The sequence below is a fragment of the Phyllobates terribilis genome, unplaced genomic scaffold (genome assembly GCF_046119375.1).
Source record: "Phyllobates terribilis strain yellow unplaced genomic scaffold, ASM4611937v1 Scaffold_8__6_contigs__length_399053987, whole genome shotgun sequence".
NCBI classification, from domain to species: Eukaryota; Metazoa; Chordata; class Amphibia; order Anura; family Dendrobatidae; genus Phyllobates; species Phyllobates terribilis.
The window spans coordinates 318,762,843-318,781,782 of NW_027362768.1; the positions used below are offsets into that span (position 1 = coordinate 318,762,843).

Consider the following 18,940-nt stretch of genomic DNA (forward strand, 5'->3'; position numbering starts at 1 on the left):
AAGGAATTTTCCTTCCATTTTTAGAAGAAAAATGAAAAAAATAGCGTTCTTTAATCTAAAGTAAGAATGCAGAAATTTAACCTTTCTGGGACATATAGGACTAAAACGCGTTTCTGCTAAAAAGATAGTTACATGCATTTTTTTTAAATAATTTTTTTGGTCCTTGTTCCATACATTTTTGGATCTTCCAACATCTATCCACAGAATCATGAAGAGGTCATAGAAACAAGACCAATTATAAATATGTACAAAGCTGGAATGGCCCACCTAGGGGCAGACATATCATTGGAGCAACACACAGGGACCCAAAATCTAATAGCGTCCATTTCTACCTCCTAAGCAGGTGGAATTGTGCATTATGATGAGCTATTGAACTGCAAAACCCATGTTTTGTTCTTCAATAGGTGGCATTTTTTTCTGTGTCCACCAGTGTGCTCATCAGAGCACTATCGGATGTTTCAGAAGGCCAAATCTTTGGAAGGAGCTTCAAAGGTTCAGTCAAAGACAACCCCTTGTGGAGCCGACTTTGCCTTCAATTTCTATGGTCTCTGTCTTATCGAATGTTTCACATATGTTATGGGATAATAAGTTTGACCTTATTGGTATATCGGGGGTGTACAAATATTACAACGCAATTAGGAATGAGTGTGCATATGTTCTGTATAGATCGGTGGTGGGTCCTCATGACCATCTCATCCCAGGCGATGAAGGAGTTCTAGGTTGTCATTGAATGCATATCATTCCTAATCTTCTCTTGAAACTATTTACTAATTCTTAGCGATTTCTTTTCCTTCTCAATTCCTCTGCCAGATTTTGTATCCTGACCTCCAGGGATGTTGTTTCACCAAGTACATGTGACGAATCACTGGCTGCAGCAGATGTGTCGAAACATCATTGCTGGAGGCCAGGATGACGAGACTGGCAGAGAATGTGGGAACCAGCAGGACGCGAGTGGTGGGGATGAATAAGATGAGAGTTCCTCATTTTGGTATTTTCTACCAAATTTGGGTAAAAAATTTCAAAGGGCTTTTAATTTGCAGGTTAATATTTAAAGACCATTTACGAAATCATCTTGAGTTTTTTGAGATGCGAGAGTACTTGAGGTAAAAAAAATGATGAGCTTCATTGTTGAAACAAGTCAATTCGAACATACCCTTTGTATTGCACTGTGTGTGCCACGCTACAGCAGAAGGGGCCACATTTTTTCAGCTCATGGTCTACTTTTTCTGAAGTGATCTAGAAGTAAACCAAGAACCCACAGAGAGGGTTAGATGATGCTTCTTGTAAAGATTGGGCCATCCCTTATAAGAAAGACTGCAATGGGAAGAATTGAGAAGGGTATGTAATTTCAAAGGCCAGACACTATCCTCTTCTGCATGGAAATCTAGCTTTCCCATTCTTCTCTAAATCTAGAAATAAAGGTTTCCATTTAACAAGACCTTTAGTAGCCCTTACTGTTAGGATGCATTCACACAATGTTTTCTACAGGAGGGTTTAGAGCTATGGATACCACCTGAAAAAGCACTCGGGAAACTTTCAAAAGAATCTTCCTATTCATTTCTATGTAAAAACGTCTTTCTGTGCATAGGTTCAGGCTTTTGAGCGTCTGCTAACTGCTACAGGTTCCAAAAAATGAATGTTTACATCTAATAAGAGATTTAGTAACCCTTACTTTAGGATGTGTTCCCACAATGTTTTTATTCAGGAGGGTTTGCTCTCGATACCACCTGAAAAAGCACTCAGGAAATGCTCAAAAGAATCTTCCTATTCATTTCTGTGTAAAATGGCTTTCTGTGCATAAGTGCATAAGTTCAGGCTTTTTGAGTGTCTGCTTAAGACAAAGTAACTGCTTTAGATTTCCAAAAATATCAACTGGTTAAAAGAAGTGAGTGAACCATTCTTCAGGCAGTTTCCACTTGGAAGTGGCTTCATGTTTTACAATAGAAGTCAATGGGAAGGCAGAAAAAAAAAAAAAACAACAACGCCCGGGAAAGGTCTGAGTGTCATTTAGAACGTTTTTCACCTAACAAAAAGTTTGTATTAAACATATTGCGTAATAGACTTAAAAAAATGGCTGCAAGTTGTCTAAGAACAACACGATGGAAAATGCTCCAAAGATGTGCAAAATTTGCTTAAGAAAACTAACCAAAAACTTTTAAGAACTGCTTTACAAAACACCTGAAAAATAAGCACAATAACACTTCTGGCAAAAAATCTTGTCAATTTTGCCCAACTGTAAAAAACTTTGTGTGCACATGCTCTTAGGGTTCATTTTACACAGTCTGATCGGTGTCACTAAACAACCACTGATCCATAATCTTTAACAGATCAGCGGCTGTTTAATAGCCTGTTTAAACAGGCAGACCGCAGTAAACGATGGGCACATAGGCCACCATGGCTCTCGCCAGCACAAGTCCTGTTTACACAGGACAATGTGATGCTGAGAACAATGATCCTTTGCACTGCTAGCGTTTTGAGTTTTTTGGGTGATTGGCAGTCTGATTATATTGAAAGATTATCGTAAAACCAGTGTTCTTAAGAGTGTTTGTTCACGATAATTTTTCAGTGTAAATACAGCTTTATGATTCTGAAACAGTCTTAAAAATCTTGCAGAAATTAAAGGGGTTAATCTGCAGACCAGTTCTATTTTTGGCTATAGGTTAGCTGATTACTCACCTCTTTATCCAAGGCATAATTAATTATCCTTTGTCCTACTGCATACAAGGCAGTGGGGGGAGGCACCCTCTGCAGCCAATCCCTACCATGCTTCAAAAACATACTGGTATTGTTAAACTGACTTCCTGAGTGTGGAAGATTGAGTTTGATATGATAGATTTTTGCTATTTAATCTTAGAGGAACATAATATAGAGCACAATAGCCTGATCACATGGATTTGTCACTTATTAGACTGTGTGTTCTAGTTTCAATACAGTCAGTGTTTTATCAGCAGAAGATTATCACTAGAAAACTACATCTCATGTGCAGACTAGTCAGGCTAATCGGTGTAACCACGCCCCCCACCACTGATTGGCAGCTTGACCACAGTGCACACAGGAGTGTGGGCGGGGTTATACACAACTTAAAAGTCTTAGCTCTTCTACATCTATATCAGACAAAACAGCTATTCCATCAGAACTACACCAAGCAGCCCAGTAAGTGATACATCCCTGGAATCAGGCTTTCTTGCTCTAAATAATGTTGCTCTCAGATTATATAGTAAAAAAGTGCTGACAGATTCCTTTTAAATGGAATTTAGAGTATGAGCCTCATTGTTGTACAGGGACTGATACGAGTGATGACAATATCTTTATGGCGCCTGGATATACTGTATGCTAGTGCCATATAAGCAAGAGCAATTATACATATATATATATATATATATATATATATATATATATATATAAATTGCCTGCCATTGTGATAACCCTCTCTTACCAATCCTATGAACTCATACAAATTGAAAGCCGTAGTGGAAAAAGTCATATGAGGTTATAGAAAAGTACAGGGCCGGCCGGATGAAGACGGCTCATTCATGTTACAATGATCTAGCGATGTGTTTTTGTGTGTATGTGTTTCCCTTCCTTATAATGAGGAAAAATCACTGTATCTCAGATTAGTGCTCAATCCTCTCCAGCTTCTTACCCTAAGAATGGTGGATTACGGAAGAGTATTGAACATTAAAATGATTTATACTGGGATTTATGTTTCTGTACACCCTGATGTATCGGGAGATCAACTGCAGAGATAACACCATAATGTCAACCAGTAGCGCACTGTCCCTCCTTGACCTATCGTAAAACTATAAACCTAAGCGTATGTCGTACGTATGATGGGAGTTGTAGTTTTTCGAACATCTGGAGAGTCGCAGCTTCGAGCGATACTATAGAGGAAGATACTGTATATGTGTTCTGACCTGTGCCTTTAAGAGTCTACAAGAGGGTAGAACGTTTTCTAATACATAATAACTCACTTTTAGGAGCAGTCTAGTGGAAATGATTATTGATTATTATGAGGTCTGCCTTGGTTCCATTTTTTAAAAGTGGAAAATAAAGTTTTGCAGGACTTTTTTTTTGTTCTAAAAAACCAGATACCAGTATCAATCCCCCCCTCCCCCCCGACGATTCTGTTTGCATAACTGATATAATAGATCACTTATTCCTTCTCCTCCTATTCCACATGTGAACAGAGTCTTATCTATCAACAAATTGCATTTCTGTCTTGATACTTAAAACAGTACACACAATTGATTTTTTGTTTTTGTTGTTTTGCTTTTTTTCTGCTGTTTACTGAGCTTTCGAAATAACAAGTAAACTTTACTCGAAAACTTATTAGAATATAGTTTTTTCATGTTTTAGTACCTTTGCAAAGAGTAAAAAAAAAGTCATTTTTATAGCTACATTGTGACAGCAATATATTTTCTATTTTTAAATTAATATTATATTTTTGCAGGTAGTTTATTCTATAGGATAGGATGATGTTTTTATTGGCACTATTTTATTATATATATTTTGTGTATGTATTTTTTTGTTATGTACAGTGAGACGACAAAAAAAGTAACTTTATTATGTAAAAAGCTGCTTTGTTCACACGTTGCGTTTTTGCTGCATTTTTTTATGCTAATTTTAAGCTGCGTTTTACAGTACCCGCAAAAGTTATGAAATCTCATTCACACACATTGGTTTTTTTTTTTCTGACTGAACTGGAAAAACTGCTGCTTTTTTGAAAACTGCAGCATGTTGCTTCTTTCAGCGTTTTTGCAGCATTTTTGCAGCGTTTTTTCACCCATAGAAAACAATGAGTAAGTGCAAAAATGCAACAAAAAATGTAGGTATCAGGTTTTGCTGCGTTTTTGGTGCAAAAACCTAAGCAAATTGCATCATGTTTTTTTGGTGGGCACTAAATTTTACCAGCATGCACAAGAGACAAAAAAAACGCAGCAAAACCTGTTCTTTGTAAGCAGATTCTTTACTGCCAAGAGAGCATGCTTAGCCTGCAGAAAAAAAACGCAGCAAAAACGCAATGTGTGAACATAGTTTTTGTTTTATTTTTTCTTGTTTTAACTTTTATGTGGCACTTTTTTATCCTTTACTTAATTATATTAAAAAAAATATTTTGTGCCCCTTTAAGGGACTGATTGTGCCTACATTGCATTGAAAGATGTGGTATGTCAAAGCATCTTTGCCTGTCAGTGTCACAGGTACAGACATTGGTAGACCAGATGGACTTTAAGTTCCCAGGTGGCATAGATAAACATCACACCCTTGTGATCACATTGTGGTTTGTCAATGTGCTAAAAGTTTGATCTGAGTATTGTCAATGCAAGTCTATGGTCAGTGAAAAAAATCAGACAGTATTCGGACACCGTCCATGATCGTTAGAAAAAACTTGCGAAACCTACATAATTTTTTTTTTCTTACGAGAAAAACTGCTGGAACTCTGATGGTAACATCTGACAGTGCTGAAACTCTGATGATAACATTTGACACTGTTGATGAAAATCCGATCCAAAACAACTGATGAAATGCGGACTGTGAAAAAAAAATCACTGACCACAGAATGAGCTCTAATGCAAAGCATTTACTCAATTTTTCTACTCGATCATTTTGCTTTATAAATTGAAAAATGATGTTCAAAAAGTGTAAATATCATAAAAACATTCATAACATCCATGAAAAGTATTTTACACATTTTCCTTCTCCTGCATGCCCGACACAGACCATTTACGCAAACACTTGGTCAGTGAAGCTTTCCTTGTCTTTCCTTTTTAAGTCTGAAAGTTACAACCACTCAGCAAACATTAACCTCGATGAATTGGCTTCACTCTTGGATTCCTCCTCAGTTTCTGCATTAAACAACGTTTGGTTTCCCGTCCTTACACGGACATGTCATGTTAATGCGCCACGTAAAAGAGGTGAAGAAAGATGCAGATTTGCAAAGGAATCCAGTAAAATATTTTCATAACTGGGGCATTACCGCGCACACAATGCCCATATGTTTGCCATAAAGGGTAAAATGACAAGTTTACATTTTACCTTTGATCTGTAGAACAAATTTGGATCTCCGGTGACCTCTGAAGTCGGGTTAACATTACTTTGAAGATGAGGAAGAAGCTTAAGCTGCCCGTGTACAGCTGACAGTTCTCCTTACGGAAAATGAGCTGATTGTTCACCCTGCAAAAGTCAAATCCAAAGTGTCATCCATAATCATAGGAGTCTTGTAATCAGGACGTGTCCACTTAGGTCACCAAGCACTGATACATACATTGGCTTTGGTTTCTGGGCAAGATATCATATAATTGAGAACATTCGGAATTAATTCCCAGGACTATTTGCAGCAGTGGAAGCTCATCCTTACATGTAGTATTTTCCATCGAAGATCAAATGTGCAGCTCAAGCAGAAAAACAGCAACACATAAAATACAATAATGACATGGGTTTTCCTGGATTAGAAGCAGAATCTTCTTTTTTTTTTTTACAGAAACAGCGCCACCATTCATCCATGGCCTGTGTCTGCTATTACAGTTCATCCCATGACTTTATCCAATAATGAAGCACCACTGATTTTAATATTTTGTCCAGTATTCTTAGCACAATACCAAAGCACTGACCAAAGAAGAATTTTTCGTCCAGTTTGGTAAATCTTTGACTGGTAATGTAAATATAATTAAACATTTAAGGCATATTAATAATCGATCAGACATAGCGGTCCAGATTCATTGTTGCCTTTGAGGCCCTTTTTTGTCTAGTTTTGTTTCTTTTTTTTGTTTCCACTTAATTCATTATTCTATTTGCGCCTTTTTAAAGTCTGTTTTAAATGTGCTCGGCTGTTTTGTGGGCGAAATGTAGCGATTCAAGATGTTATCATCTGATTCATCTATTGCGATTTTTAAAAAGTCACAAAATTTGGCGCAATTTAACTCCAGTCTCCCCCTGGTGTACTTTCGAGTACGCCAGTACTTTGGTGAAAATATTGCAACTAGAGAGGAGCAAACACAGACTTAAAAGTTCGGGGTTCGTACTGGACATTCAGTGTTCAGTGCAAAACTCTGAACACGAACTTCTCCCGGAGAGAGAATTTTCCAGTTCCAAAGTTCGGGTCTCCATTGTTTTTCAATGGGGTTCAAGTTCTGGTTTAAGTTTGGGTACAGTTCTGGTGCCCGAACCGAACTTTAAATTAAAGTTCGGGTTGGGTACCAGAACCCAAACTTCCACGGGTCTGCTCATCCCTAGTTGTGACTTTTGACGCCAAAACCAGTTCATTAAAGGAAAAAAAACATTTTTGGACTTTGCGCCAAATTTATGAATCACGTGGGACATTTTGATGAATTTGGCACCAAAAATGGCAACTTGTACCATAAGACAAAAAGGAAAGTGACTTTAATAAATTGCAAGTAATGAATCAGGACAACATTTATAATTGGCTCCTACCATGAAGGCACACTCCTAGTCCTCCGAATCCTAGAGTATATATTAAGCCGTTAGCTTTCATTGGTTTAATTTTATTTATTCCAAACTATTAAATCCCCTTTAGGTTAGATATTGATTGTTTTTCTGCTCTGCACATAGCTGTCTAAATAGCCCTGTGGCATCTGTTCTTCTTTCATTTTTTTTGTTCTCTCCTAATTTTTCTAAAGTGAATCTTTAAATCTCTTCCAGCTGTTGGTATTCAAATGAAGCTCGAATTTTTCCAAAGAAAATTCTCGATTGCCAGCAGACAGGTAAGGTGAAGTCAGCTGCCGTTCTGCTAAATAGAATATAATATTTTTATTTCTTGCCATTTGTTGCATAATTGCATTGTTTTGTTGTTCTGTTTTGAATATATAAAACAGAAAAAAACAGTATGTGTATCAGGGGGCGATGTAAAAAGCTCACGAAATGTTACAAAATTAAAGAGAAAGAAAAATACAGCAACAGACAAAAACATTCATAATTCAACTTGCAATAATAGGGATGAGCGGACTCGTGTAAGTTCGGGTTCTGGTACCTGACCTGAACTTCAATCTAAAGCTTTGATCGGGTACCAGAATAGTATCCGAACCCTATTAAAAGCAATGGAGACCTGAACTTTGCATCTGGAAAAAATTCTCTCTCTATCAACCGGACTTCCCCTGGAACTCCGAACATTGAACATTCCGAGAGAAGTCAAGGTTCGGACTTTTGCATCAGACACTGAGTGCCCGGTACAGACCCCCAGCTTGTAACTTCGAGTTCGCTCAACTCTAGAGATAAACTAACCTGAATAATCATCACAAATATTATATTAAAGGCAGACACAGATAGAAATGGGCCCCTGTGCAAGAAAAATATATGTACCATAATAATGCAACATTCTACCCGCTTTGGAGGTGGAATGGACCTCCTCACTTCATGGACCCTTGTGCGGCTGCACAGGTTGCACCAATAGCATGTCTGCCCCTGAAAGGGGTTATCCATTACTATAATCCATCAGATAGGTGATCAATGTTAGATTGGTGAGGTTCCAACACCTGGCAACCCCCAGCTCCAAATGAGTAGGAGCCGAACTGCAGTACATGGGAGTAGACACAAAACAGTTTACTTAGCTGTAATGTTCGTCTCCATCTACATCCAGTTTTTACATCCAGTCACTGACGGAGCTGGTAACAACTAATTGGTTGGGGTGTCAGACGTTCAACAATCTGATATGGATGGTCTATGCTAAGGAGTGGACAACTCCTTTAATTCTTATGATCTGCTACAGGGACTAAGGAAAGACAGGAGAACTGTCCCTACAATAGAACTAAACTAGATCCCTACGATGTAACGGGGAACCTGATCCTGCGATCAGACCCGCTAAAGTCCTCGGCTAGTCTGAACGAAGACCTATAGATGTGAGGGAGGGATTCCTACAAGAACTAGGGACTGGGATAAGTTGGACACCTCCTAGCAGAAATAGTAGCAGTCAAAGACAAACACACAACAAAAAGCATAGAGGTCAGAAGACCTAGCAAAACTAACAGAGAACGGCAACAGAGCACCAAGCTAGCTCAAGAGTAGTAAATACAATGAAGTCCAGCAAGACCAGGAGGGCGGAGTCGGATTAAATAGGCAAAAATGGTCGTGTGACCAGCAAACTAAAAAAAACCTAACAGGAGAGTTCTAACAGTACCCCCTCTTCTAAGAGGATCCTCCGGATCCCCTAGGCCCAGGCTTACCAGGAAACCTCCTGTGAAACGCTCTGACAAGTCTGGAAGCAGAAACATCATCCGCCCTCACCCATGAGTTATCCTCAGGTCCGAAACCCTTCCAAGCGACGAGATACTGCAAACTCCCTCTATACCGTCTAGAATTTAGGATGCGGGAAATTTCATATTCCCCGTCCTCCACCACCGGAGGAACAGTGGCAGAGGCGTCACCATCAGACACATCAGCTTTTTTCAACAGAGAAACATGAAACACCGGGTTAATCTTCCTGGACGTAGGAACCTCCAGCCTAACAGCAGATTGGTTAACTATCTGAAGCACCTTAAAGGGCCCTACGAACTTGGGATCCAATTTTTTAGAAGGAATCCTCAATCGCAGATTCTTAGAGGACAACCAAACCATGTCACCAACAGCAAACAAAACCTCTTGCCGTTTCCTATCAAAGTACCTCTTAGATTTTTTGTTAGCCTCCTGAAGATTACCACGCACATCCGTCCAAACTCTCTCCAAATCACCGGAAAAACTCTCCTCCTCAGGCACAGCCGAAACCAATTTGGAGAATGACCCAAAAGACGGATGTCTCCCAGAACAACAAAAAAAAGGCGAACACCCAGCAGAAGAGGATGTATGGTTGATAAGAGCAAATTCAGCAAGTGGCAGAAACTCAGACCACCCCTCTTGATTGTCTGCCACAAAACAACGTAAGAACTGCTCAACATCCTGGTTCTTCCTTTCTGTCTGGCCATTAGACTCAGGATGATATCCAGATGAAAACGACAAATGAACTCTCAACCTGTCACAAAAGGCACGCCAAAAACGAGCCACGAACTGAGGTCCCCTATCAGAAACAATGTCAGTAGGAACACCATGTAGTCTGACAATTTCCTTGACAAAGGCCTTAGCGAGTGTCTTAGCGCAAGGCAGTTTGATGAAGGGAACCAAGTGACACATCTTGCTAAAACGGTCCACGACCACCCAGATGACCGTGAAACCTTCGGAGGGGGGAAGGTCAGTAATAAAGTCCATAGCCAGATGTGTCCAAGGTGCACTAGGAACCTCCAGAGGGCAAAGCAACCCCGCAGCAGGAGCATGCGAAGACTTGGATCTAGCACACACAGTACATTGGCGCACCCACTTAATGACTTCCTTCTGCCATCCAGGCCACCAAAAACTGCGACCCACAAGTCTCTTGGTCTCAGAAATTCCTGGATGACCTGCCATCCGAGACTCATGACACTCAACAAACAAATCTCTCCTAAAGGTCCTAGGCACAAACAACCTCCCATGGGGAGTGTTAGATGGGGCATTCTCCTGAGCTTTAAGAATCTCATCCTCCAAAACGGAGTCCAAAGCAGCAATCACAACACCTTCTTGTAAAATGCTCTCCTCTTCCTCCTCAACACCGACCATGGGAGAAAAGCTGCGAGACAAAGCATCCGCTTTAACATTCTTGGTACCCGGGATGTAAGTAACGGAAAAATTAAACCGCGAGAAAAAAAGTGCCCACCTAGCCTGACGGGCATTCAAGCGCTTGGCAGCATCAAGATAGATCAGATTTTTATGATCAGTGAAAACCTGAATGGGAAATTCAGCACCTTCCAAGAGGTGACGCCAGTGTTCAAATGCGAGTTTAATCGCCAGCAATTCCCGATTACCAATATCGTAATTAAGTTCAGTCTCAGAAAAAATTTTTTGAAAAAAAGGCACAGGGATGTACTCCATCCTTGTTTTCCTGAGACAACACCGCACCGACCCCCACCGAAGAAGCATCAACTTCAACCAAAAACGGCTTAGTCACATCAGGCTGCATAAGGATGGGAGCAGAGGTGAACCTCTCCTTTAGAAACATAAAAGCTTCAATGGCCTCAGAAGTCCACTGAACCGCATTAGCACCTTTCCTGGTGAGATCGGTCAGCGGTTTGACAATAATAGAAAATTTTTTTATGAATTTTCTGTAATAATTGGCGAAACACAAAAACCTCTGTATCGATTTCAAACCAATAGGCCTAGGCCATTCCTGCACAGCTTGAACTTTAACCGGGTCCATCTCAAAACCTTCACTGGAGATAATGTAGCCCAAAAAACTAATTCTCTGTACAGCGAACTCACATTTCTCCAGCTTAGCAAAAAGCGAATTGTCCATTAATAACTGTAATACCTCACATACGCTCCGCCAATGAGACTCCAGATCAGGCGAATAAATCAGAATGTCATCCAAATACACAACCACATTTTTGCCGATTAAAGGTCTAAGGATGTCATTAATAAGATTCTGAAAAAATGCTGGAGCATTGGTAAGACCAAAAGGCATAACCAGATTCTCAAAATGACCCACAGGAGTGTTAAAAGCAGTCTTCCATTCATCACCCTCCTTCATGCGCAACAAATTGTATGCCCCCCGGAGATCAATTTTAGAGAACCACTTGGCCCCCACTAACTGGTTAAATAAATCAGGAATCAATGGCAGTGGGTAAGGATTGCGTACAGTAATTTTATTAATCTCACGAAAGTCCAGACAAGGACGTAAACCGCCATCTTTTTTTTTTTACAAAAAAAAATCCAACAGCCACAGGAGACTTGGAAGGCCTAATGTGACCGGCGGCCAAGCTTGTCTGTATGTATTCCTCCAAAGCCTTTCTCTCAGGAATAGTAAGATTAAATAAACGACTTTTAGGAAGAGTCGCTCCAGGGACAAATTCAATGGTACAATCATAGTCTCTATGGGGAGGCAAAATTTGTGACTCCTCCTCAGGAAAAAACTCTCCAAAAATCCTGAATAGGTACAGGCAATTCCCGTTTATCCACAGCAGCAATACGTCCGTTACAACACTTGTCATAACACTTAGGGCTCCAGGACTTAATTTCATTGGTAGACCAATCCAGTACAGGATTGTGCAATTTTAACCAGGGTAACCCCAATATTACTGGAGAAGGCAAATTATCCAATACCACCAAATCCAAATTTTCTTGGTGAATACCATTAATAGTGAGGGGAAATTCACAGACCTTATGAGTAACACTCTTCAAGGGAGAGCCATCAACAGAAACCACAGCAATAGGGGATGACAACGTTTTAGGTTCTAATCTAAGTTTTTCCAAGAATCCCCCATCAATCACATTCAGAGTAGAACCACAATCCACAAATCCCCGAAATTCAATTAATTCATCCTGAGCAGCAGTAGTGGCAGATAGGAATACTCCCTTAGAATTTAAACAGGCAATACGGGCATAACTGACCATTTTTTTTTCTTTCTTCAAACGAAGCACACAGTTCTTAATAAAATGACCAGAATTTCCGCAATAGAAGCACAAGCCTTCAGAAAGCCTGCGATCTTTTTCCTGAGAGCGGGGTGGCATCGCCCCAATCTCCATCGGCTCTCCATTGTCAGCACAGACCCTCTCAAGACTCGGAGCTGACATAGCAGAGGATTTGCTCTCATTAACCCTTGCACGCAGTCTCCTGTCCACCCGTATAGCTAATTGCATAGCCTCCTGCAAGTTTCCAGGTGTGGGATAAGCAATCAGTAAATCCTTAACCCTTTCACCTAGCCCTGCAAGAAACAAGCTTTTCAAAGCTGAATCGTTCCACCCCACCTGGGCAGACCACCGACGGAAGTGAGAACAATATTTTTCCACATTACCTGATCCCTGCCTCAAACGTCTCAATTCAGACTCAGCAGATGAGACACGATCAGGATCATCATACAACAAACCCAAAGCAGAAAAAAAACTATCCACTGATCTAAAGCACGGATCACTAGGTTGGAGAGAGAAGGCCCATCCCTGAGGATCTTTGCGTAAAAGTGACATTATGAACCCTATGCGCTGCGATTCATCACCAGAGGATCCGGGTCTCAAACGAAAATACAATAAACAAGCATTTTTAAAAGAAAAAAAATCTTGTTGTTCGCCAAAAAATAAATCAGGCAGACGTACCTTTGGTTCCACAAAATGTGCTCCAGAACAGCTACTCACGTGTTGTTGGTGCTTGGCCACCTCCAGAGAGAGTCCCTGCAAGTGTTGAGCCAAATCTTGAACCAAGACCATGATGGAAAACTGGAGGTCTTTCCTTAGAGAAATTTTTTTTTTTTTTTTCTTTTAGGGCTGGACTTACTGTTATGATCTGCTACAGGGACTAAGGAAAGACAGGAGAACTGTCCCTACAATAGAACTAAACTAGATCCCTACGATGTAACGGGGAACCTGATCCTGCGATCAGACCCGCTAAAGTCCTCGGCTAGTCTGAACGAAGACCTATAGATGTGAGGGAGGGATCCCTACAAGAACTAGGGACTGGGATAAGTTGGACACCTCCTAGCAGAAATAGTAGCAGTCAAAGACAAACACACAACAAAAAGCATAGAGGTCAGAAGACCTAGCAAAACTAACAGAGAACGGCAACAGAGCACCAAGCTAGCTCAAGAGTAGTAAATACAATGAAGTCCAGCAAGACCAGGAGGGCGGAGCCGGATTAAATAGGCAAAAATGGTCGTGTGACCAGCAAACTAAAAAAAACCTAACAGGAGAGTTCTAACATTAATATCATTCAGAGTAAGTGAGAAGTCTCTCTAACTTCTCTTTTGTAATTGCATTTACCTATAGCTAGGGATGAGCAAACCCGGGATGGTCGGGTTCGACCAAAGTTTAGTCCAAAGTTTGGTTTGGGTACCAGATCTCTACCCGAACTTGAACCCGAGCCGCCTAGAAATCAATGGGGACCCAAACTTTGGAGCTGGAAAATATCTCTCTCTCTATTTTTCTCTGTCTCTTTATCACCCTCTCTCATTCCCGAACTGTAAAACGGACTTCCAGGAGAAGTCTGTGTTCAGAGTTCAGCACCAGACATTACCTATAGCCCATAATTCGCCACATAGACCAAAAATATTATTACAAAGCCAATTGTACTTTTAAATTGTACTGTCTCAGTATTTTATGTTCTTTTTTTTAGCTATGGGGGTTTAAGAGGAAAAATCTTTCAAGTTTTATAACAGCAACGTAATAGCTGTGTTTCTGACAATGGTATTAAATGCAGAGGTTGTTATCATGAAATTTACTCTTTTTCAATGCAAAATGCGGCTTAAAGGGGTTTTCCGAATTAAGAAAACCCCTTTTCCGTGTCTACAATTTGTTTTAAAAAAGCAAACTCTGCTTTATTCGCCCTCCTCAGGTTCAGCGCCAAGTCTCCGCCGCTGCTCCCGGTGTCTTTAATTGTCTGCAGCGCTAACGTCACATTGACAGCGCAGAACGTGCCGTCAACTGAGCTCATTTATTAACTGAAGATCTATTGACTTGACTGGAAAATCCTTTTAACCACTCCAACGACACCGCCACATCAGCAGTGATTTTTATTGCTGTGAATTTCGCTGCACGAGATCTGCAGCGGAAATTACCCATGGCAGCGCACCTTTAGAGGCGAATCTGTAAAAAAAAAATATTAAAACCACATAACCAGGAAAAAATGTGCTGATTGAATGTAACATGTAGTGTTTGCACATAAAAAACTTGCAAATGCGCATTTGCATGAATCATTTTGGCAGGTTCCTAACTTTTCCATGCATGGAAGGAGAAGCCCAGAGAAAAGTCAGCTGCCATTTATAATGTTGATGTCTTCCTATATGGCAGAGAGGAGCCTTAGAACCCTCCTCCGGTACAATGACCTAGATGAGAGACCTCCCTATGCACCTCAATTATTATACTCATGACCTAGACCCAGCTACACTGCCCACCATAAGACATAATCAGTGTCCTCATTGTGCCAAAACAACAAAAGCGATCCCATAAATACCAACCCGGCCTAATAGTTTGAAACCACTTATCCCATAAATACCGGCAAGTAACATAACAGAACAAGCAGGGGTGCATGTGCCATAGAGTCATAGAGGTCCAATAAATAGGGGTTTCCACTGCCACAAAGCACTCAGATTTACAATAGGGATTGAGCTAATGAACATCACAATAAAGCCAAGTTCACACATTCAGTATTTGGTGAGAATTTTACATCAGTATTTGTAAGCCAAAACCAGGAGTGGGTGATAAATACAGAAGTGGTGACGTGTTTCTATTTTACTTTCCCTCTGATTGTTCCACTCCTTGTTTTGGCTTACAAATACTGATGTAAAATACTGACCAAATACTGAACGTGTGAACGTGGCCTTACCGAGGGAAAGTTAGGCTAGAGTCACACAACCTTTTTTCTCTCTTCTGAGACAATCGGTCAGATTATGCTAGCCACACACAGTTTGATCCAATTTTCTAGGATGAGGAGGAAAAACATTCTCCATCTTCTCCATTCTGTCAGTCCATGAAAATCGGACCGCACTCAGATGTCATCCGAGTTAAGTCAGATTTTTTTCCCATGGACCATATGAATGGCTGAGTGTGATTCGATAATCGGATGAAACTCGTGCATGCTGCAATTTTTTTCCTCGGACAAATGCACAGCCCTATAAAATAACAACATCATCAAAATGATGGGTAGCACTTGCCAGATTTTGACGTATAGCACTTGCCAGATTTTGACAGATAGCACTTGCCAGATTTTGACGGATAGTACTTGCCAGATTTTGACATATAGCACTTGCCAGATTTTGACGTATAGCACTTGCCAGATTTTGACGTATAGCACTTGCCAGATTTTGACGTATAGCACTTGCCAGATTTTGACGTATAGCACTTGCCAGATTTTGACGTACAGTACTTGCCAGATTTTGACGGATAGCACTTGCCAGATTTTGACGGATAGCACTTGCCAGATTTTTAAGGTTGTGTGCACAAGCCCCTATAGGCATATTAAAGGTGCTCTATAATAGCATATTTTAGAGCATGTGGTCTGTATACTTTTTATTTTGCACAGGGGACCTTTACTGTCTGTCTCTACCCATGTGCTAACACCTGGAATTTGAGACACTGGTGGAATAAATTAGAAAAAGAGGTACTAAGCATTCAAAAGAGGTACTGTACCTCCCAAACAGGTAGGCTTAGGCCACGTTCAGTATTTGATCAGTATTTTACATCAGTATTTGTAAGCCGAAACCAGGAGTGGAACAATCAGAGGAAAAGTATAATAGAAACACGTCATCACTTCTGCATTTATCACCCACTCCTGGTTTTGGCTTACAAATACTGATGTAATATGCTGACCAAATACTGACCGTGTGAACGTGGCCTTAGGATGTGTGTCCGCAGTCTAGCTACCAGGGGTGTAGAGGTTGCAGTTGCGCCCAGGCCCCAGCATCTAAGTACACCATTATCATAAATCGTACATGGTAGGTGAGGGGGCCTTAGTACGGGACCCAGTATATTTAATCCTAGGAAGTTGCTGTACCTCTCAGCTGTAAAAGCAGTGCCACAAAGAAATCAATATGCTCAACACATGTTGCTCTTTTCTAGGAGGTTGACTTCTATAAAAGAAATATAGCCAAGGACCCGCAGTGAGGTGACCTCTAGTGCTAAGATCTCCCATAACACTCTGCTTGGCAGTTGTAAGCATGCCTAATGCAAGTACAGATGTAACAAGTGCCAAACAAATGTTTATTCTGCAGTAATTACCCTTTGTACTTTGTATCCCGTTTACGCTATTTTGTAGGTTGGCTGCTCATTAAAGGGTCATTCCCATCTTCATTGAAGGATATTGTCAAATAGTGCTCGAAAAAACACTTTTGCGGTTTACTGTTTATTATAATTTGCAGCCGTTCTTGGGTTATAAACACTTTTATTTACAGATTATTGCCTAGGAGACCGACCACTGCTTTTGTCTAGCTTGTAGGCACTGCACTGAAACTGGCTGGGATTAGGAGGTAACCGCAGGCTCTAGCAATCCTGGCCAGCTTCCCTGTATAACAGCTCAATGAAAGAATACATGCAAGCATTTTGTACGTTCGACCACTGCTGCTAGACAGCAGTGCTGGTCGGTCACCTAGGCAACGAGCTCTATACAGAAGAAAAGAAATGTGTTGATATCTCAAGAACAGCTAAAAATTTTAACAAACAGTAAATTCCCAAAGAGTTTTCTTTTACAAACACCATCCAATAATATCCATCTATGAAGACAGGAATAGCCCTTTAACTTTGTATTGTAGAGTTACAGATATAGCATAGTGCGTTACAGCACTATATTTTTAAAGATAAGCTTCAACCCTAACTCCACTCAGTGCTATTTGCGCCGCCACACAGAAATAGTGCACCTAGTAAAGCCCCATAGTGCTCCCACACAGTTGGATATGAGTATAATGCCCCCATAGCACACCATCACATATTATGATAATCCTATACCCTCCTCACATAGTATGATGTCCCCATAATGCCCCCCTACACATTAATACCACACAAACAGGAGGATGCCCTACAGTGCTCTTCATACACAATATGATGACCCCAGTGCCCACCCAAAAAGTTTGATGCTCTCCAGTGCTAAACTCACACATACAATGGGTACGGAAAGTATTCAGACCCCTTTAAATTGTTCACCCTTTGTTTCATTGCAGCCGTTTGGTAAATTCTAAAAAGTTCATTTTTTCCTCATTAAAGTACACTCTGCACCCCATCTTGACTGAAAAAAACTGAAATGTAGAAATTTTTGCAAATTTATTAAAAAAGAAAAACTGAAATATCACATGGTCATAAGTATTCAGACCCTTTGCTCAGTATTGAGTAGATGCACCATTTTGAGCTAGTACAGCCATGAGTCAATAAATTTTTCACACCTGGATTTGGGGATCCTCTGCCATTCTTCCTTGTAGATCCTCTCCAGTTCCGTCAGGTTGGATGGTGAACGTTGGTGGACAGCCATTTTCAGGTCTCTCCAGAGATGCTCAATTGGGTTTAGGTCAGGGCTCTGGCTGGGCCAGTCAAGAATGGTCACAGAGTTGTTCTGAAGCCACTCCTTTGTTATCTTAGCTGTGTTCTTAGGGTCATTGTCTTGTTGGAAGTTGAACCTTTGGTCAAGTCTGAGGTCCATAGCACTCTGGAAGAGGTTTTCATTCAGGATATCTCTGTACTTGGCCGCATTCATGTTTCCTTCAATTGCAACCAGTCGTCCTGTCCCTGCAGCTGAAAAACACCCCCATAGCATGATGCTGCCACCACCATGCTTCACTGTTGGGATTGTATTGAGCAGGTGATGAGCCATGCCTGGTTTTCTCCACACATACCGCTAAGAATTATCACCAAAAAGTTCTATCTTCGTGTCATCAGACCAGAGAATCTTATTTCTCATAGTCTGGGAGTCCTTCATGTGTTTTTGAGCAAACTCTATGCAGGCTTTTATATGTCTTGCACTGAGGAGAGGCTTTCGTCGGGCCACTCTGCCATAAAGGCCCGACTGGTGAAGGGCTGCAGTGATAGTTGACTTTGTGGAACTTTCTCCCATCTCCCTACTGCATCTCTGGAGCTCAGCCGCAGTGATCTTGGGGTTCTTCTTTACCTCTCTCACCAAGGCTCTTCTCCCACAATTGCTCTGGTGGTCCAAAACTTCTTCCATTTAAGGATTATGGAGGCCATTGTGCTCTTAGGAACCTTGAATAATGCAGAAATTCTTTTGTAACCTTGGCCAGATCTGTACATTGCCACAATTCTGTCTCTGAGCTCCTTGGGCAGTTCCTTTGAGCTTGTGATTCTCATTTGGTCTAACATTCACTGTGAGCTGTGAGGTCTTATATAGACAGGTGTGTGCCTTTCCAAATCAAGTCCTATCAGTTTAATTAAACACAGCTGGACTCCAATAAAGGAGTAGAACCATCTCAAGAATGATCACAAGGAAATGGACAGCATGTGACTTAAA

At 40.7% G+C, this 18,940-nt stretch overlaps 1 protein-coding gene across 3 annotated transcripts in view; it reads left to right on the top strand.

The window, feature by feature from the left end:
* CACNA2D3 (calcium voltage-gated channel auxiliary subunit alpha2delta 3) overlaps positions 1-18,940 on the top strand; it is a 1,591,404-nt gene that overhangs the window by 1,421,093 nt on the left and 151,371 nt on the right. For all 3 annotated transcript variants that reach the window (XM_073644583.1, XM_073644584.1, XM_073644585.1), the window contains one exon: positions 7,657-7,718. In XM_073644583.1, the coding sequence (XP_073500684.1) occupies positions 7,657-7,718 (62 nt within the window). The remainder of the gene's footprint in view (positions 1-7,656; positions 7,719-18,940) is intronic.